The 22250-nt window shown below is 43.6% G+C and overlaps 1 protein-coding gene across 3 annotated transcripts in view; it reads right to left on the bottom strand.

The window, feature by feature from the left end:
- DMXL2 (Dmx like 2) overlaps positions 1 to 22250 on the bottom strand; it is a 184816-nt gene that overhangs the window by 53929 nt on the left and 108637 nt on the right. For all 3 annotated transcript variants that reach the window (XM_056572295.1, XM_056572293.1, XM_056572294.1), the window contains exons 22-24: positions 17826 to 17991; positions 17435 to 17699; positions 14626 to 15698 (exon numbers count right to left, since the gene is read on the bottom strand). In XM_056572295.1, coding sequence (XP_056428270.1) covers positions 14626 to 15698; positions 17435 to 17699; positions 17826 to 17991 — 1504 coding nt within the window. The remainder of the gene's footprint in view (positions 1 to 14625; positions 15699 to 17434; positions 17700 to 17825; positions 17992 to 22250) is intronic.

Below are 22250 nucleotides of genomic sequence, written 5' to 3'. Positions count from 1 at the left end.
CTGGATAGAAGTTGATTTTAAGGTAGATTATGACCTTACTGGGTCCTTTTGGCTTTGATTTTGGGGCAATAGGAAACAATCCGCCAACAGTGGTCGCCAATATTGACTTAGTCTGTAGTTAACTTCACAACCCATATAAGATTATTTATTTTAGTAACTATACTATCTATTTAATATAAACAAGCTGGAACTATAACATCATCTAACTGTACAATTAGAGGCCTCAATGTCAAAGATAATGAGGTAATTTATCTATGCTTTAAACCAGACAACTTGCGTAAAAAAGTTGCACGTTGGATTAAAATTTTTTGCGCAAAGCACATTGAAAGTTGCAATGTTCTGTGTTAATAAGCGACTGCACATAAATTTGTGACACCCTTTTGCTATTTTATGAGGAGGTGCAGAAGACTGCATTTTATCTTTGCAGATGACACCAAGCTTTGTAGGACGGTACAGTCTATAGAGGACGTGCATAAGTTACAAGATGACTTGGACACACCGGCCTAGATTTACCAATCTTTTATTAACTTTTTGAAGATTTCATTAAGTATTTTCTTTTTTTTCAACTGTAAAAGGAATTTTTGATAAACCAGGGAATACAATAACAGTATAAAGGAAAAGAATCACATGAATCAACACATATTGTGGGCAGCTACAATCAAAGGCATAAACAATCAGCAAAAATACAAATAAAAGGAAGCAATCCCACACAGGGAAATAATGACAAAAAGTCTAGGAAACCCAATCCATAAAGGAAAGGAACAGTAATGCAACCGATTTATATGGGATAGGGGGAGGAGGGAGAAAAAGAAGGGTAAAGATAGAAAATCTGAAAAAAAAAAAAAAGGAATCTGAGAAAAATAAAAGGAGAGAGAGAGAGAGAATAGCAGAGAGAAGGTAAGAGGAATGACCGACCGGGAATGGAGTACGGGCGCTGACTGTCTACAGATCTGTCCCAAGGTTCCCAAACATATACAACCTCAGGAATATAATTATTGAGAGAGGCCATTAGAGACTCCATTGAACGAATCTGACGGATCCTAGCCATCAGAGCATCTTCCAACAGCGGAAGGGACTGCTTCCAATGTTTAGCAATAAGAGTATTGGCGGCTAAGGCCACATGTAGAAAGAGCTTAAATGGCTTCTTTGGAAAGACCCTGCTCGACAGAAACAAAAAGGTAGACCAAAGGATCTAGGGGAATCAGGACACCCAAAATGAAGGAGCCTCTGTACCATCCCCCAATAGGCAGTGATACCCGGGCATGATATAATGATATAAAAATATATGAAAGATAGTGCCTAAACCCACTCCACCATTTTGAATAGGGTTCTCCCTGTATGCTGTGCATATAGATTGCTTGGAAGCCCGGTCCCAAATTATCCGCCACTGAGGAAGTGTTATAGTTACATTAAGAGCTTCCTCCCAATGAGCCATTGGGAGGAAGCCCTTAATGTAACTATAACACTTCCTCAGTGAGAACAGAGGGGGGGGGGGGGGGGCGTCCGGGGGAGAAAGCAAAACAGAATAAATACTGGAGAGGAGTCCATTTGTCTGAGGCCCACCCCTACATAACCGCTCAACATTTTTGGGAAGGAAACAACCAGAGACCTCTGTTTAGAGGAGAAATCATGGTAAAGCTGGTTGTAGTGGGTCTCCTCAGAGGAAGGGAGGTCCCATCGGGAGGTCAGTTGAGGAAAGGACAGAAGCGAACGAGGGTCTACAACATCTGCCCAGCAAAATAGCCCCCTAGAAAGTCAGGACGGTAGAGAAAGGACTGTAGAGGAGAGAAGGAAGAAAAAAGCCTAAACCATCTAGAACAATAATCCCACACAAAGCGAGAAAATGACATCGGGCCCAGGAGAGGACGTGGGGAGGTGCGGTGGGGCAAAGACCAAAGAAGAATACTGGGGTGAACCGGAGCCAACCATCATTTCTCCAGTTCCATCCACTTACTGTATGCATGATAGGAGGACCAGGCCACTAGGTGCAGTAGATCAGCAGCCCAGTAATATTTGGTGACATCAGGAACTCCCAGACCCTCCATGTATCTGCTGGCCGGCATGACCAACATGGGAAGGCGGTGGCATTTAGCATCCCATATAAAATGGAAAATAGCAGATTGGAATGACCGAAGGGCAGCTAGTAGGACACGAACCGGCAGGGTCTAAAAAAAAAATAGAGCAATTTAGGGAGGATAATCATCGCCAAAACCGCAATAAGGCCGAAAAAGGGAATGTATTGAGACCTCCATTTCTCCATCAGGGCTCGTAGGTCACAGAAGGGGACAGGAAAGTTGGGAGAATATAAGGTAGGAATAATATAAGAAGCACACCCAAGTATTTGATAGCAGAAGTGGACCTTTTAAAGGAATAGTCAGCCCTCAGGAGAGAAGATAAAGGGGGAAAAAAGGTTCAAAGGTAAAGCCTCGGATTTAGAGAGATTCACTTTATAGCCCGACACGAGACCATAGGAATTAAGAATCCTATATAGGGTAGGTAGAGAGCGCAAAGGGTTAGTGAGAGTGAGTGGAACATCATCAGCAAATAAACAAATCTTAAATTCCCTATAATGTAGAGAGACCCGAGAGATGTCTGGATCCCCCCAAATCAGCGCGGCCAGAGGTTCAATGCATAAAGCAAAAATCAGGGGGGAAAGCGGACATCCCTGTCTAGAGCCATTAAACAAAGGAAAAGTGGGCGAAGAAGCATGAGGAAGTTTGAGAGGAGTAAATGCAGTAAATTACCAGATACCCCATTTTTGAAGGGTAGCGAAAAGGATCGGCCAACCCAACCTGTCAAAGGCCTTTTCTGCATCCAGACTAAGGATTAAGGCCTGCTCCGAGCGACGATTGATCAAGTCCACAAGACCCACCACCCTCCTCGCGTTGTCCCCACCTTGTCGGCGGGGTATAAATTCCACTGATCCTTATAAACCAGAGTGGGGAGAAAAAGGCAAAGGCGGTTCCGCCAAGACCTTGGAGAACAGCTTCAGGTCAGAGTTGAGGAGGGCAATGGAACTATAGCTGGAACAATCGTGGGGATCCTTCCCAGGTTTGGGAAGTAAAGTAATTAAGGAGTATAAAAAGGATTCCGGGATGCCCTCACCCCCAATGAAGAAATTGAAGAGAGGGACCAGTCTAGGAAGAAGGAGAGAGGAAAAGGTTTTATAGTACAGATAGGTAAAACGGTCCGGACCCGGGAAGTGTCCAGTAGGGAGGGACTTAAGGACCTCCGAGAGCTCCTCAAGGGTAATGGGAGCATTAAGAGTCTCGCGGTCAGATGCCGAGAGAGACGGAAGGCTGAAGCGGGAAAGGAAAGTGTTAAGGGTCTAATCCTGCTCCACCGGGTCTGAGGGGAGTTGAGAAGGAAGGGAATATAGTTTAGAGTAGTAGTCAAAAAACAAACGAGAGATAGTGTCAGGGTGGTAATGGAGAGTGCCAGAAGGGTCCTTCAGAGCTGTAGGTGCCTGAGAAGCAACACAGTCTTGTAGGCACCTCGCCAACATAGTGTGGGCCTTATTACCCCTTTCATAAAAGCGCTGCTTGGCATACAGCAATTGGCATTCCACCTTATGTAGGGCTAGATCCCCCCAATTGAGACCATGCAGCCACCAAGCACTTCAACACCAAAAAAGGAGAGGACAGTAAAAGGGCTTCTAAGCGAGCTATTGCAGAACACAGTCCCCATGAGCGAGCCAGGGCATCACATTCTAAACACGAACCAAAGGCTATGCAATGGCCTCTGACTACAGATTTATGGGCTTTCCAGAGAATAGCCTGGGAGGACACTGAGTATACACGCCTGAATTGACTCCCAGGAAGAAGGAGATTTGAGCAAAAATTCATTGAGGCACCAATGACAGCGATGAGGACAAGTGGAAAAGGACAGCAAGACAGATAGCATTCGAACCATGGGGAGGTTACAAAAAAAATATACGAGTGTGGAGTCTATGAGGGGGAGAATAAAAATTGAAAGAGTGGTCCGTAGGGTGATTGATGTGCCAGGGGTCATACAATGAGGCGGAACGCAGCAAGCATTGAAAAATCAAGGACAGGCGCAACTGTGAGGGTGAGGGCAACGCACCAACTACAGAGTGGCGATCCATGGAGGGTAAGAAACAAGGTTAAAATCCCCCCCAAAGAGGAAAGCAGAGGGGGGGGGGGATATTTAGACCTTACCCGACGTAGTAAGGTATCTGAGAGGAGTTACGGGCATATACATTACAAAGAAGTAGCTGTCTACCAACTACCTACTATAAGAAACTGGCCCATGGGGTCAGCATAGGAGGAAGTAACCTGGAGAGGACAGGACCTGGAGATCAAGATAGCCAAACCCAAAACCTTCCTATCTGAAGAAGTCAGAAAAGTCTAAGGATACATATGGTGAAGAAATTAAAAAGAGATCGTCTTGTCGAAGTGAGTCTCCTAAAGATGAACAATGTCAGCATTCAGCGACACAAATTCAAGAATTCAGAGCAAAGGCTAGAATGGTGCCCTAATACATAGTTATACCAAGTAATAACATAAAATAGTAAAAGTGAACACATTAACTTAGTAAAAGAAGTAGCCAATTATAATGAGGTAGGTGAATAACCAAAGTGGCCCACAAAAAACTGGTGAAGAATACAACTACGGTCCCAAATAAGCCCTCAAGGAGGGTCAGACTGAGCAACCCGGTGACTCGGGGAGGACTGCTGTCTCGAGCGGGCACGCTTTCCCTTCGCAGGCTGCCACACAGGGGGGGGGGAGGGGAGGAGAAGGGGGGGGGGGTCAGACCCCAGTCTGCCAGTTGGGGCACCTACAAGCCGAGTTTAGCAGCGTAGAACTGCAGAGTGTCCCTCATGGCGGGCCTGGAGAGCAAATGGGAAGGACCATCGGTAAGGAATTTGAGCTGAGCGTAGAACAAATAGTAAAGGCTGCAACATCCGTCTCTTGCGTAAGGTGATCTAGGAAAGATCTTGATACAGCTGGATAGGGGCGCCATCAAAATCCAAGTGTTTAAGTGAACGTACTTTAGCCATAATCTGTTCTTTGAATTGGAACTCAGCCACGCAGTATATAACGTGTCTAGGAGGACCATTAGTAGGTTGAGGCCGCAGGGCCTAGTGGGCACGATCCAATTTTATGCTATAGGAAGATGGTTCGCCCAGGATAATATTAACGATGGCTTCCAATGTGAGGTGAAGATCCTCAGCCTGGATAGCCTCAAGGAGCCCATGGACTCTAATGTTGTTACACCTGCCCCTATTGTCCAGTTCCTTCACATGGCTGTGCAGGTCATTAAGAAAGTCCGACTGGGCCGCAATAGTGGACTGAAGTTGGGCCAAATAGGACCTAGTAGAATCATGGGCCTCCTTCAAGCCCTCTACCCGGTCAGAAACACTGCAGATCCTGGCAAAGAGTGGAGATTTCAGCATGGCAGGTATCCTTCACCTCAGAGATGAGGGCCTTAAAATCCTCCTTAGTAGGAATCTGGGATAAGAGCTGGCTTAGATTCGGTGATAGAGGGAAGGAGGCTGGCACCTCGGAGCAGTCAAGGTCTGTATCCAGGCAAGGGTATCAAGGAGGGGCAGCCGAGCCCGAGTGACATGTTGCAGGAGCCCTAGAGTCTGTGGAGGGACCCTGAGGAGAGGCCCCCCGGGAGGGACCCGCCTGGTCTTTAGCGACCGACATGGCCCTTTGCGGTTTAGGAGCCGGGTTATAGGGGGAGCAGGCCACCCTAGGACACCTTCATCCTGTAGGCCTGAGGATGAGGTGGGAGGCACAGTCCAGTCCTCTGTGGGCCCAGGAGAGAGCACAGATGGTGCAGAGGTAGAGCTGAGGGCCTCCACCAGGCAGAGTGGAGGAGAGGAGCAGGGGGAGTGATGGAGGCCCCTCACCAATGCGGCCTAAGATGGCTGCCCACACCAAGGGGAGGTGGAAGCCTGAGGGCACAGCCGGGTCAGCAGGTAGCAGCAGGTGGAGAGTTTGAGGCTCCGGCGGTAGAAGGCGGCACTTCCAGGCTTCCGGTGAAGAGAGCCTTTAAGAGGCTCCAAGGAGAGAGTGGCAGGCGGCAGATGCAGTCGAACGGTCCGCTGGTCCTCCGAAGAGTACCCCAGGACGGCAGACAGGAGAGGAGAACCGGGCCGCACCGACCCCACGGACCCATGCTGGTCCCAACGAGGCTGAGGAGGCGGCACAAGATACTCCAAGTAGGGCTGGAGAGAGCCGGGCTGACAGGTGGCCGATTGCAGCGTCAGGCACTCTTCCTCATCAGAGGTGAACTGGCACCACTAATTCAAAGCAAATTACAGGCTGTGGAGCTAGTCCTCTAGGCGGCCATCTTCAGCGGTGGCAAGCCACGCCACCCCATTAAGTACTTTTTAATTTATAAAAGTTAAAGGGAATATCCTGGGAAAAAAAAAAAATCACCATAGCAAACCACTTCTACTCTGTGCAGTTCCCGAGACATGTAGGGATGTCAGCAGAGAGCACTATTGCCAGACAGAAAAGAACAACTCAACTTTAGCAGCTGATAATTAAGTAGATTTTTATGCTTACCATAAAATCTCTTTCTCGTAGGATCCATTGGAGGACACAGACCGTGGGTATATGCTGCTGCCACTAGGAGGCTGACACTAGACAACAAAAAGAAAGTCGGCCCCTCCTGACAGAATATACCCCGCCTACAGACAGGAAGCAGAGCACAAGTAGTCTCCAGAATTGGAGAGTTAAGGAGCAAGGAAACCCAGACAGAAAGGGCTTTGGACACGCAAGCAGAAGCGAAAGCAGGAAGCAAGGATGAACCGGCCGCTTCAAAGGCGAACTTGGCCAGATTCTCAATCCTCTTGTCCGCCGGGTCCTTAAAGGATGCCGCATCTGCCAATGGTAGAGTAGTCGATTTCAACAGACAGGAAACCGGAGTATCCACAGCAGGCAGTGACGTCAATTTCGCAATAAGGTCCTCAAAATGCCCCATATGAAATAAACTGGCTCCAGAGACTGGCCCTGACTTCAGGATGGCCGAGAAGGAACTGTCCCTAGAAATTAATAAAGAGGAGTGGGCCAAAAACAGGGGGACTCCAGAGGTTGAAAATACTCACCCTGTCCTGGGAAAACTTACCTACTGAAGTCTTCAGCCAGCTATTAAACACCTGTATCATGCTGAGCTGAGACAGCGGGACGAGCAGGGTAAGCAGGGAGACCTGGACTAGGGATCGACTGATATAGTTTTTTTAGGGCTGATACCGATAATCTGTGGAGGTTAGGGCCGATAGCCGATAACTTATACCGATATTCCGGTATAAGTTATCGGCTATTTATCCCCCCACGACACCGCTGCAGATCATTGATTTAAAGCGGGCGCTTTAAATCAATGAACTGCAGCGGCTTTTGCGGTGCCATAGACCGCCGCCCGCTTCTCTCCCCCTGCCTGTCCGGGGGTCCTGAGTCCTATCACCGCCACCGCCGCACCGCGCCCCCTACCGCACCGGTCCCATTTCCTCCCCCATCCCCGATTTTATAATTACCTCTTCCCGGGGCCCACTCTACATCTGGCTCCGGTGGCGTCCTCCTGAGCTGTCACTGCGTAACGCAGGACGAGCCAGAAGTAGCGTTGACCCCGGGAACAGGTAATTATAAAACCGGGGATGGGGGAGGCAATGGGGCCGGGGCGGTAGGGGGTGCGACACGATGCGGTGGGACGGCGGTCACGGTGCATTATCGGATTATCGGCAAGGTAATTGCAGATACCGATAATGCCCAAAATCGTGATTATCGGCCGATAATATCAGCCAAACCGATAATCGGTCGATCCCTAACCTGGACCCAAGGTTCAACCCCAGGAGCCTGGCCAGTGGCGAGAAGGGGATGACCGTACATAACTATGTCTGTACCCCTTCTTAGCATATGGGGGAACAGGTTGCGCCATCCTCCTGAACACCCCCCTAAAAAGAGAAATAAAAGGGAGGAAAAAATCTACATACACGTCCCTAAACTAAAAAATATGAAAATAAAAAGACCAGGTCTGGAGAACGCGAGACCTGTGTCTGCCTCCTACAGACACCAGGCGAAAACTGATTAGCTCAGAGTCTGTAGGCGGGGTATATCCTGCCAGGTGGGGCAGACTTTCTTTTTGTTGCCTAGTGTCAGCCTCCTAGTGGCAGCAGCATATACCCACGGTCTCTGTTTCCCCCAATGGACCCGATCGAGAAAGTAATAATTTACAAATATGTTTAACTTTCTGGAGCCAGTTGATCTAAAAAAAAAAAAAAAAAAGAAAAGAAAAAAAGCTTTTTCCTGGAATACCCCTTTAAAGCTAACCCTTCTGAATTGGAATGCCTTCTTTTGTCATTTATTACCATTTTAACACCAGTTTTAAGTAAGTTTATTTAATCTTGAGAAGAGATGTTAAAGGGGGGATAAGATCCACTTATTTAAGTATATAAATGGTCCTTCAAAATAGGATTAACCCCTTAACGCTTCGTATCTGCTGGGTCCCGGTTGCTATCAGCAACCAGGACCCACAGCTAATACCGGACATTGCCAATCAAGCTGATGTCCAGTATTAACCCTTAAGACGCCGTGATCAAAGTTGATCACGGCGTCTAAAATGGGAGAAATTAATGCCGGTTAGCTCAGCGGAGATGTTCGGGAAGTGAAATTGCAGCATCCCGAACAGTTGAGAGGACAGCGGGAGGCGCCTTACCTTGCTTCCTGCTGTCCGATCATCATTTGATTGCTCCAAGCCTGAGATCCAGGCTTGAGCATTCGAGCACAGATAATACTAATCAATGCTATGCTATGGCATAGCATTGATCAGTATATGTAATCAAAGGATTTCCAAGTAATAGTCTCCTATGGGGGGGCTAAAAAAAAAACAAATTGTAAAAATTGTAAAAAAATAAAAAAAAATTAAAAAGTTAATAAATGTGATTTGACCCCTTCCTAAATAAAAGCTTGAATCACATATGTAAACAAAAATAAACATGTGGTATTGCCGCGTGTAAATAACCGACCTATAAAAATATAATGCTAATTAAACTGCACGGTCAATGGCGTACACGTAAAAAAAATTCCAACGTCCAAAATTGCGTATTTTTGGTCACTTTGAATTAAAAGTGATCAAAAAGTCAGATCAAAACAATTATGGTACTGATAAAAACTTCAGATCACGGCAAAAAAAATTAGGCCTCATAACGTCCCGTATGTGAAAAAATACATAAGTTATAGGGGTGAGAATGGGACAATTTAAACATACTAATTTTGGTGCACGCAGTTATAATTTTTTTTAACCCCTTAACGACGCAGGACGTATATTTACGTCCTGCGCCGGCTCCCGCGATATGAAGCGGGATCGCGCCGCGATCCCGCATCATATCGCGTCGGTCCCGGCGCTCATCAACGGCCGGGACCCGCGGCTAATACCACACATCGCCGATCGCGGCGATGTGCGGTATTAACCCTTTAGAAGCGGCGGTCAAAGCTGACCGCCGCTTCTAAAGCGAAAGTGACCCGGCTGCTCAGTCGGGCTGTTCGGGACCGCTGCGGTGAAATCGCGGCGTTCCGAACAGCTGACCGGACACCGGTAGGGCCCTTACCTACCTCCTCGGTGTCCGATCGGCGAATGACTGCTCCGTGCCTGAGATCCAGGCAGGAGCAGTCAAGCGCCGATAACACTGATCACAGGCGTGTTAATACACGCCTGTGATCTGTGTAAAAGATCAGTGTGTGCAGTGTTATAGGGACCTATGGACCTATAACCTATAGGACCTATAACACTGCAAAAAAAATGTTAAAAAAAAAGTGTTAATAAAGGTCATTTAACCCCTTCCCTAATAAAAGTTTGAATCACCCCCCTTTTCCCATAAAAAAAATAAAACAGTGTAAAAAATAAAATAAAATAAACATATGTGGTATCGCCGCGTGCGTAAATGTCCGAACTATAAAAATATATCATTAATTAAACCGCACGGTCCAAAAAAGCGTATTTTGGTCTCTTTTTATACCATTAAAAAATTTATAAAAAGTGATCAAAAAGTCCGATCAAAACAAAAATCATACCGATAAAAACTTCAGATCACGGCGCAAAAAATGAGTGCTCATACCGCCCTGTACGTGGAAAAATAAAAAAGTTATAGGGGTAAGAAGATGACATTTTTAAACGTATAAATTTTCCTGCATGTAGTTATGATTTTTTCCAGAAGTGCGACAAAATCAAACCTATATAAGTAGGGTATCATTTTAACCGCATGGACCTACAGAATAATGATAAGGTGTAATTTTTACCGAAATATGCACTGCGTAGAAACGGAAGCCCCCAAAATTTACAAAATGGCGTTTTTTCTTCGATTTTGTCGCACAATGATTTTTTTTTCCGTTTCGCCGTGCATTTTTGGGTAAAATGACTAATGTCACTGCAAAGTAGAATTGGCGACGCAAAAAAGTAAGCCATAATATGGATTTTTAGGTGGAAAATTGAAAGGGTTATGATTTTTAAAAGGTAAGGAGAAAAAAACGAAAGTGCAAAAACGGAAAAACCCTGAGTCCTTAAGGGGTTAAAGTAGTAAAATAAAAAACTATATTGGGTATCATTGTAACCATATGAACCTACAGAATAAATATATGGTGTAATTTTTACCAAAAAGTTCACTGCATAGAATCGGAAGCCCCCAAAAGCGTTTCCTATTTTGTCCCACAACTTTTTTTTTCTGGTTTTGCCATAAGTTTTGAGATTAAATGATTGATGTCATTACAAAGTAAAATTGGTGGTGCAAAAAACAAGCCCTCAGCCCTCATATGGCTCTGAAGGTGGAAAATTAAAAGCGTTATGATTTTTAAAAGGTAAGAAGAAAAAAAAAAACTAAAGTGGAAAAATGCTCAGTCCTTAAGGGGTTAAACAAATTTCCATTACAAAATAACATTAAAGGGGTACTCCGGTAAAAACATTTTTTTTAAATCAACTGGAGCCAGAAAGTTAAACAAATTTGTAAATTACTTCTATTAAAAAATCTTAATCCTTCCTGTACTTATTAGCTGCTGAATACTACAGCGGAAATTCTTTTCTTTTTGAAACACAGAGCTATCTGCTGACATCATGAGCACAGTGCTCTCTGCTGACATCTCTGTCCATTTTAGGAACTGTACAGAACAGCATATGTTTGCTATGGGGATTTCCTTTTACTCTGGACAGTTCCTAAAATGGACAGCGATGTCAGCAGAGAGCACTGTGCTCATGATGTCAGCAGACAGCTCTGTGTTTCAAACGGAAAAGAATTTCCACTGTAGTATTCAGCAGCTAATAAGTACAGGAAGGATTAAGATTTTTTAATAGAAGTCATTAACAAATCTGTTTAACTTTCTGGCACCAGTTGATTTAAAAAAAAAAAAGTTTTTGACCGGAGTACCCCTTTAATGTGCAGGTAGAAGTATAGAATTCTTGTCTATGGTTGCCCACATGCCCTCCTCCATCATCCACCCATATTCCATAAATAACAAAAACAAGCCCTCACATGGATGTGTCCATCAATAAAACTAAAATCTTATGACCCCCTCTAAGGGGGTAAGCAACTTTGAAATAGAATGTGATAAAATACACCCAAAGAAATATTATTTTCCAGCCTAAGGGTGCATTCACATGTGCATATTTTGCTGCAGATGTGCTGCTCATTGACTTCAAATGGGTAGCAAAATCTGCTACAGCAGATCTGTAGCAGAAAATATGCAGGTGTGAACGTACCCTAATTGATACCCATAACAAAATAAGTCACGTATTAGTATGACCCCATTTTCTTTTTCCCTTTCTCCCACTATACAAAAGTAAATGTGAAAGACAGAACTGATCTGTCATTTTCTAGGTCACATGTGGATTAGATGGAGTTGTACACAGCCTAGGCGAGGTAATAGAATGTTCTAGGACAGCACAAGTTATTTTATAATGTAAATATGATCTGAATAACCATAGGAAAAGGTTTAATATTCAACAAACTAAGTGTCCATTGTGACCCTGCATTATACTGCCCTTAATCTTGTGACAAAGGGTAGTTTACATCAGAACTCGTGACACTAAATGGGAGCTTTATAAATATCCAAAATATGAGAGAAAGAGAGAAGAGAGAAAGAAAAAAGAAAACAAGAAAGAGATATTTTTTTTTTATAGAGTACCTGTCATCAACTAAACTTTCCCTGATCCCCCTCCCCATCTGTCCCTTACTCTAACTATACCTATCCCTGTGTTTATTGAGGTTTAAAACGCTGTGGAAATACCTTTTTTATCCCTCTTCATTAGCTCAGGAGGACTGTCTTTCTGAGGGGTGGAAGGAGGCGGGTCCCGGCAGGCATGATGTCACATGAAGCCTGGCCGGGACTCTGCTTCTGCCAGTCTTCCTGTATGCTGCTCTCCCTCTGCAGCAGTGTTTCCCAACCAGGGTACCTCCAGCTGTTACAAAACTACAACTCCCAGCATGCCCAGACAGCCAACAGCTGCAGTGTGCATACAGACTAAGTACAGGGGAGGGATGGCAGCCTCTGTCTCTCTCTCCTATGTCTCTCTGCACTAAAAAGTCAATGCTGAGAACCAGGGGCGGTGAGAGCAATTACAGAGGCAGTAATTAAGATGAATGTCAGGGGGGGGGGGGGGGGGGTTGGTGCACAGAGCAGGGAGTGCAGTGAGATAATACAATGTATAAGATAATGTGTGGTGAGGGGCAGGGAGAACACATAGCAGGGGGAGGGGGAGGTGACTGGCCTCTGTTATATGAGAGGCATGTGCAGGCTTGTAGCTCACAGTGCTGCTCCAGGCTGGGAGCGAGTCCTGAGCTGAGAGTACTGAACTTGGAAGGACCAGTGCCCTTTCAGCATTAGTCCTAAAAGCTGTACACTTACTATGAAAAGCATAGGAAGCTGTCTGCAGACCAGGCATAGAAGAGAGACCCCTAGTGGCCAAAAGTATAAAATGAAAAAACTGGTATGAATATTAATATTTTTTAATGAAGATATATTACAATATGTCTTCATTAATGATTATGAACAACATATTAAAAGTTTTTGTTGATGACAGGTACACTTTAAGGTGTATCCTAAAGCATAAAACCACCGTATTACCCATGAAAATATATCTGTTTATGGCCATAATATTTTCATATTGTTCATTTAAACAGGTCAAGTTCCATTTAAGGCTCCTGTTCGCCTTTATGTCATGGATTCCATTTATAAATAAAGCCATCTATGGTGTGACAGTAGACACATATAAGGGCCCATCAGGACCATGTGATATCTGTAGCCATATACACACACTGCACAAGCATTTTTCTTTACTGTTTTCATAGAAATTTTCAGTCTAATTCTACAACATATTAAAGTAGCCGCATTAATGCAGTGAAGCAAATGTAAAATGTTGCAGAGTCTGTATTATACACGATTGAATATCAAGATTCTGTAACATTCTATGATTTTGCAGGAGAATGAATCAACCCATAAACACCCCTGACAGGTTTCCAGCAGTACTTCAAAGAGAAAGCCTCTTTCTGTAGCCCCTGTCTGCTCTGGAACCCCCCCCTATATAATAGTTAATACTAGAAGGTATTGGAAACATGAAGAAAAAAGAAAAGAACATGCAAACATTTTTTTTTATCAAAGCAACAAAACAAAAATGTCACAACAGCATATAGTTACAGAATGTGTGCACTTGGTTACTAAGAAGCTCATACTAAGATTGTTTCATAGCAGGTATTATAATTAGGGATCGACCGATTATCGGTATGGCCGATATTATCGGCCGATAATCACGATTTTGGGCATTATCGGTATCGGCAATTATCTTGCCGATAATGCCCCGCACCGCCCCCACCGCACCCCCTCGACCCGCCGCACCGCACCTCCGACCCACCGCACCGCGTCGCACCCCCCACCGTGATGCTAGGCGGTATACCGGTATGGATTTTTCCCATACCGCTATACCGGTCGGGCCCCTCCCCCACCCTCCGAGTGAATAAAAAAAATTAAACTTACCCGTAATGGGGGTGGTCCAGGCCATCCTTCCTTCATGTAGTGTCCGGGGGCGTTCCGGGTGGAGGGTGGTCCGGTCCGGGCTGTCCTTCTTCTCCCACGGTCTTCTTCTCCACTCCGGGCAGGCTCCGGCCTAGTACGCTGCATAGACGCCGCTACCCCGTGACGTCAGGTGCGTCGCTGCGCACGGGCGTCACTGCGCAGCGACGTTTATGCAGCGTACTAGGCCGGAGCCTGCCCGGAGTGGAGAAGAGGCCCGCCGGAGAAGAAGGACAGCCCGGACCGGACCACCCTCCACCCGGAACGCCCCCGGACACTACAGGAACGATGGATGGATGGCCCGGAGCACCCTGGCAGGTAGGGGAGAGAAGCGGGTGGTGGCGGCGGCGGCGGCCTATGGCCCCGCAAAAGCCACTGCAGATCATTGATTTAAAGCGCCCGCTTTAAATCAATGATCTGCAGCGGTGTCGCAGGGGGTTAAATAGCCGATAACTTATACCGGAATATCGGTATAAGTTATCGGCTATCGGCCCTAACCTGCACCGATTATCGGTATCGGCCCTAAAAAAACGATATCGGTTGATCCCTAATTATAATAGTGTTGACCTACGGAATAGAAAAAGACAAAGTACCATGCTATTACCTGCTGAGACTCTTGTAATAAGAACTTCAGCTCCATCCTTACAGAGGCCAGGCCACCACCCTGTGCACCATGTAAACTGCAGTAGCTCAGGAAGACTCGAAGTAGTGCCTGGTTCTTTTGCAGCCACCATTTCCGTTTTTCAGCGTGCTCCCGCTTAGCTTGTAACCTACGGCGTTCAATCTGATGTCGTTCATAGGATCCTATATCTGATTTATCAGGACATTCCTGACTATCCAACATATCCATAGGCGGAGGAGTTTCGATTGTAAAGTCTTTGCTGTCAGTTTCATGGTTGAATATTTTGTGCATTGCAGCTATCTCTTTTTCCAGCCAGTTATACAACTGGAACCTCAGCTTTCCACCATCTACTTCATGTCCTGTAGCCAACGTCCTCAGTTCTGTCATAAGAATCTTTAAGCAAGCTCTAAATTTAAGCTGTTCTGCAATGACATCGACTTCACTCTCGCTTGGTATAGAGTTGTCTATGGTTGGTGTTTCAGAACTGATATCTTTTAGGCTTTGATCTTTTTGAACCAGATTTAAGCTTTTTAACACCAATCCCTCATCATCCTCTTTGTCACTCTCTTTATCCTCACCCCATTCTAGCTGAAGTGGCTCATCTTCAATTTTAATAAGTGGGGAGCCCCAGTCAAAATCATTGGCAGACTCTTCAAAATTGGACTGTTTAGCAGATGATGCAGCTGGGGTGAACCAGCCTGACTCACTCCCTTCCTCCAAGTGACTTTTTCCTATAAATGACATACTGTCTGGCCCAACAGATCCAACACTTAGAAGATCTTCATTATTAGCCATTGACTTACTTAGCTTTGGAATCTTAGATAAAACTTCTAAAGCAAGAACTGGACATCCCACTTTGAAGTGAGCATTTGCTGTAGTAAAAAATAATTTCCTTTCTATAAGATTTATTTCATCCACATAGTTTTTGTCTGTTTTATAGCCAACAGTAGCAAGAGTAGCTTCTGGAGTAGTGAAACGATGGCGGATTAGAAGAGGGTGGGTACGAAGATAGTTGTAAAAACTAAATACCACAGGATTACATGACTTCACTAAAACTATAAGAAAAAAAGGAAAAATAGAGCAGTTAAACCAAGCTAAAATACATTACTTTATATACACACACATGTATAAAGAAACACCCAATAAACAAAGTTTTATTCTGTCTTGTGTTGCCTTACAGTAAGTGAAATTATTTACATAAAAAGAAGACCTTTTGTTTTCAGATATTTTTTTTACTTTATGATTTCCTGGTTCAGTTATAATCCACAAAATAAAAAAACATGTAAGATATAGATCTATATATATCCCAATGTATGTGTGTATCTATGTGTATATGTATGCTCCAGCATAACTTCTGAATACCTGGAGATGTTAAAGGGGTTATCCAGGAAAAAACTTATTTTTTTATATATCAACTGGCTCCAGAAAGTTAAACAGATTTGTAAATTACTTCTATTAAAAAATCTTAATTATTTCAGTACTTATGAGCTTCTGAAGTTAAGGTTGTTCTTTTCTGTCTAAGTGCTCTCTGATGACACGTGTCTCGGGAACCGCCCAGTTTAGGAGCAAATCCCCATAGCAAACCTCTTCTAAACTGGGCGGTTCCCGAGACACGTGTCATCAGAGAGCACTTAGACAGAAAAGAACAAACTTAACTTCAGAAGCTCATAAGTACTGAAAGGATTAAGATTTTTTAATAGAAGTACTTTACAAATCTGTTTAACTTTCTGGAGCCAGTTGATTAAGCTTGGGATACCTTTTCTTTTATGCCAAATAAAATTATAGTAGAGTTAAGGGATGTCCCGATATCGACAATGTCCACAATAAGAGTGAAACAAAAGAGCCCATGCAAGTCTATGGGACTTTTGTAATATTTCCTGATAATGCTACTGGGGCTGCGGAGTTTGCCTGTGAGTTTTAAGCATCCTGCTACTGTACCATTGTCATGGTAAAGTATGATTTAACTGTCCAGCAGGCAGGTGCAGATAATAGTTAGTGTGGGGAACAGGGAGAGGAGACAGGGAGACAGTACTGGGTAGGAAGGGAAGAGCAGTTTATTGCAGGGTGAGAGAAGAGCGAGGGGAAATAAGACATCAATGCAGGGATCAGAAGACCAGAGACCGCCAAAAATCAAAAGAACTGCAGTTGAAGAGTGTATGGTGTGATAAGTTTGTACAAAAGTGTAAGAGTGGAAGTAGATCTGCATAAACACAACTACATTTACTGTCAATTGGACTGATCCTTATAGTCAAGTGCTTTGTTAAGCTATCCCCTTCAGTGCCATTGAAGGCAAATGAAGCGGTGGTCATATAGGCGTACTACTGTTCCAATCACATGGGACAAGAGAATAGCCGTCAAAGAGTCCTGTGTAAATGCAGTGGTATACATCTGCATGATTAAAGCTTCTTTAATGGCACTGAAGGAGATGGTCAACTACAGCACTTGGTTATCAGTCCTATAGATAGTGTATGTATGTATGGTCCTGTAGATGTGATTATAAGTATATTACCACTGTATTCACACAGGGCACTCTGTGACTGTTACTCTTTTGATAACCCTGTTTCTTGTTGCTCCTTATGACTATAAAAAGTAAGAAAATGGTTTATTTGTAGTGTTTTTGTGTTTATTTTTCTTTATTCTTCATGTTTTTCATGTTGGGTTGACATTTCAGGGGTTTCAGAACCAATTATTAATACACTTATGGACTCAATATACAATGGTTCTCAGGGCACTAAATAATGTTGTATGTTGAGGAACGACTGTACTTGCTAAAAAGGAAATATATACTTACTAGGAATTTCATCTTCTTCCTTTGGGGTTTGCTCTAATAAAGTATCCAGTGCCTTAGTGTAGTCTTTCATTATCCAGTAAGAGATACTCCGAAGGAAAGGGTCAGGATGCAGCTTTGAACAGCAGAACCCTGTGCCATCTTTCTGACACCCCAGCATTCTTTCATTGAGGAGAGACTCGTATGTGGAAAATGTGTCAAATTCTGACTCATACAACCGAGCAATAATTAAAGCCAGCTGAATGTCTTCCATTTTTTCCAGACAGACCTTAAAACAAAAGAAGAAGCTTTCATTTAATACAAATCCAAAAATGTAACTTCTAGTTAAAAAACAAAACAAAAAAGTAATAAAAAACATCAATAACAATGATAAAACAATGGTATCCCTGTATACCTCAATAGCATCCTTTAGTGAACCAGCTAGTAAAAAGAAAGCTGCAGACTGCTCAAAACGCTGCTTGCCAAGCAAAGAAAAGGCATTTTTTAGGGCTGCTTTTCTCCATCGATCCTCCTTAAAATTATGGCTAAAGAATTGTGTCATTTTCTCATCATGCTGTGACCTGCAAAAAGTTTCAGAATGTAATTTGTAGTTTCTGCTTTGACAATTATGACATTTAAAAATAGGAATATCTATATTTTTTTTACATGTTAGTGGTTACCTTGAATTTAAACAGTTAGAATAAATTTCAGCCTACAATCTTCATTCCTTCATTTAGCATTAGAGCCATCAATGAGCAACCTGATTCTAGTTTTACACTTTTGCGCTTGGCCCTCGCAGTAATACATACAGCTTAATTTCAGTATTAAATTCCCTATCTTGAGCTTATGGGGGAGCTACTCTCTCCTGTGCTGAAAAACACTAATGCTAATGTGATTTCCCCTTCCCTTCCTGGTTCCTCTTTCTCTGTAGAGTGATGCATAGCCTGTGTAATTTATTCACCTTGATCTTACTTCCCATCTACACTGATACAGTATAGCTTGTGTGATCAGCTTTCCCTGAAGGCTAACAGACATGGATAAAATCATTTGAACCCTTCTGATAAAGACAGAAAACCCACAATGCTCCCTGAAATAACTTAAAGCTGACAAAAGTAATAATACAAATTAACACAATATATATATATATATATATATATATATATATATATATATATATATACATATACACACACACACATACAGGGTGGGCCATTTATATGGATAAACCTTAATAAAATGGGAGTGGTTGGTGATATTAACTTCCTGTTTGTGGCACATTAGTATATGTGAGGGGGGAACTTTTCAAGATGGGTGTGACCATGGCGGCCATTTTGAAGGCGGCCATTTTGAATCCAACTTTTGTTTTTTCAATAGGAAGAGGGTCATGTGACACATCAAACTTATTGGGAATGTGCTTGGTTTTAACGTAACTTTATTCTTTCATGAGTTATTTACAAGTTTCTGACCACTTATAAAATGTGTTCAATGTGCTGCCCATTGTGTTGGATTGTCAATGCAACCCTCTTCTCCGACTCTTCACACACTGATAGCAACACCGCAGGAGAAATGCTAGCACAGGCTTCCAGTATCCGTAGTTTCAGGTGCTGCACATCTCGTGTCTTCAGAGCATAGACAATTGCCTTCAGATGACCCCAAAGATAAAAGTCTAACGGGGTCAGATTGGGAGACCTTGGGGGCCATTCAACTGGCCCACGACGACCAACCCACTTTCCAGGAAACTGTTCATCTAGGAATGTTTGGACCTGGCACGTTCCCTGAGTTTTTCCAGCAAGATGGTGCACCACCACATTATGGGTGTCAGGTCCGAGCATTCCTAGATGAACAGTTTCCTGGAAAGTGGATTGGTCGTCGTTAGCCAGTTGAATGGCCCCCAAGGTCTCCCGATCTGACCCCCTTAGACTTTTATCTTTGGGGTCATCTGAAGGCAATTGTCTATGCTGTGAAGATACAAGATGAGCAGCACCTGAAACTACGGATACTGGAAGCCTGTGCTAGCATTCCCGATAAGTTTGGTGTGTCACATGACCCTCTTCCTATTGAAAAAACAAAAGTTGGATTCAAAATGGCCAACTTCAAAATGGCCGCCATGGTCACCACCCATCTTGAAAAGTTTCCCCCCTCACATATACTAATGTGCCACAAACAGGAAGTTAATATCACAAACACATTCCCATTTTATTAAGGTGTATACATATAAATGGCCCACTCTGTATGTATCTGTATGTATGTGTGTATATATATATATATATATATATATATATATATATATATATATCCCACAAAAAATAATCACACATAAAAACAAAAGGGATAAAAACATATGTCCAAAAAGTAGAAATAACCAGCAAGAAAATACTGAACGCAATACAGAACACTCCACAGAACCCCTATGGAGTTGTCTGTATTGATTCAATATTTACTTGCTGGTTGTTTGTGTCCTGCACTATTTATTTCTTTGTTATACACTGGGGCTGTGTATCTTGGTCTCAGTTGTAGGTCATGAGTCCTCCAACAGGATAATGACCCAAAATACACAGCTAAAGTTACCCAAGAATGGCTAAGAGCAAAGCATCAGACTATTTTGAAGTGATTTCTATGATCCCTGATCTGAACCTATTGAACATCTGTGGAAGAAGCTGAAACATGGAGTCTGGAGAAGGCAACCTACAAACCTGAGACATCTGGAGCAGTCTGCTTATGAGAAGTGGGTCAAGATACCTGTAGACAATGAAGAGTCTCTGCCCCAGAGATAATCCGGCACTAGTACAACTTGGAAATGAATGCCCTGCGCCTGCTCCCTTCTTATGACATGCATTTTGGAGTTGAGATTGCTTTACAGTGGGATTGTCACAGCATTAACCCCTTCCCGCTATAGGACATATGCATACGTCACAGCACCTGACCACAGTGCTCTCTGCTGACACCTCTTTCCATTTTAGGAACTGTCCAGAGCAGCATATGTTTGCTATGGGGATGTTCTCCTTCTCTGGACAGTTCCTGACATGGGCAGAGGTGTCAGCAGAGAGCACTATGGTCGTGACAGAAAAGAAATCCAAAAAGAAAAGAATTTCCTGTGTAGTATACAGCCGCTAATAAGTACTGGAAGGATTAAGATTTTTTATTAGAAGTAATGTACAAATCTGATTATCTTTCTGGCATCTGTTTTCCACTGGAGTATCCCTTTAACTTTTTAAAGTTGATTGCGGCATCTAACATGTAAAAAATACTAATACCGGCTGCTCAGTCAGGCTGATTGGGACCCCATGGTGAAATTGAGGTGTCCCAATCAGCTGAGAGAATGGCAGGAGGGCCCTTACCTGCCTACTCGCCTTCCAATCAGCCATGGCAGGCTAAAGGAATGGAGCGCCGATAACACTGATCAATGCTGTGCTATAGAGCTGCATTGAACAGTATATTAAATCAGAAGATTGCATGTAATAGTCCCCTGAGGGAACTAAAAAATAGTAAAAAAATAAAATGGCAATAAATGTGATTTAACCCCTCCCCTAATAAAAAAAACTAGATATTGTAAACAAAAATTAACAAACATGTGGTATCGCCGCGTTTGTAAATGTCCAAACTATAAAAATATAGCATTAATTTAACCACATGGTCAATAGCGTCTATGTAAAAAAATATATCAAAGTCTAAGATTGCGTATTTTTGCTCCCCTTATATAACATAAAAATATGTATAATAAGTGATCAAAAATTCCTACAAAAACATAAATGGATTAAAAAAATGTGGGAGCTCAACGTAAAAAGAGAAAACCTATACCGAGGATACTGCGTTGCACATACCCATGTCAGGCATGTGGAATTCCTATCGCCTGACGCCCGGGACTAGCAGTTTTGGGCGCCGGGCAGGTGAATTTGTCCGGCCCTTAGTTGGACCGGACCTGACAAGTGCGGTGGCGATCTGCAGTCTGTATGGAGTGGGCTGCCGACTCCTGCCCGCTCAATACTCTGCCGCCTCCGACAATAAAAAACTGTATCCTCGGAAGCAGAGCAGGGGAGATGAGAATCTGCAACAATGGGTTTTTGGAGAGTGAACTTTGCTGAAATGGTTTTTTGGGGAGCATGTCGCATTTAGGAAGCTCCTATGGTGCCAGAACACCAAAAAAAAAAAACACACGGCATACTATTTTGAAAACTACACCCCTGAAGGCACATAACAAGGGGTCCAGGGAGCCTTACCACCCCCCAGGTGTTTGACGACTTTTCGTTAAAGTCGGATGTGTAAATTATAATTTTTTTTTCCACTAAAATGCAGGTTTTCCCCAATTTTTTTTACAAGGGGTAATAGGACAAAAATGCCCCAAAAAATGTTTAACCCCATTTCCTCTGAGTATGGAAATACCCCATGGGTGGATGTCAAGTGCTCTGCTGGCGCACTACAATACTCAGAGGAGAAGGAGCGCCATTGAGCTTTTGGAAAGAGAATTTGTTTGGAATAGAACTCGGGGGGGCATTTACAAAGCCCCCCGTAGTGCCAGAACTGTGGATCCCTCCCCATATGTGACCCCATTTTGGAAAATACACCCCTCACAGAATTTAACAAGAGGTGCAATGAGCATTTAAACCCCACTGGCGTTTAACAGTGGGCTGTGCAAATGAAAAATTACACTGTTCCAAAAAGATGTCAGACACCAGTGGGGTCCATTGTTCTGGCACTATGGGGGCTTTGTAAACACACGTGGCTTTCAATTCCGGACAAATTTTCTTTCCAAAAGCCCAATGGCGCTCCTTCTCTTCTGAGCATTGTAGTTTGCCCGCAGAGCACTTTACATCCACATATGGGGTATGTTCTTACTCAGAAG

This window comes from Hyla sarda, chromosome 4 (genome assembly GCF_029499605.1).
Source record: "Hyla sarda isolate aHylSar1 chromosome 4, aHylSar1.hap1, whole genome shotgun sequence".
In the NCBI taxonomy this organism is placed as follows: domain Eukaryota; kingdom Metazoa; phylum Chordata; class Amphibia; order Anura; family Hylidae; genus Hyla; species Hyla sarda.
The sequence above is the reverse complement of the archived record's forward strand: the minus strand, read 5'-3'. Positions and strand labels throughout refer to the sequence as shown.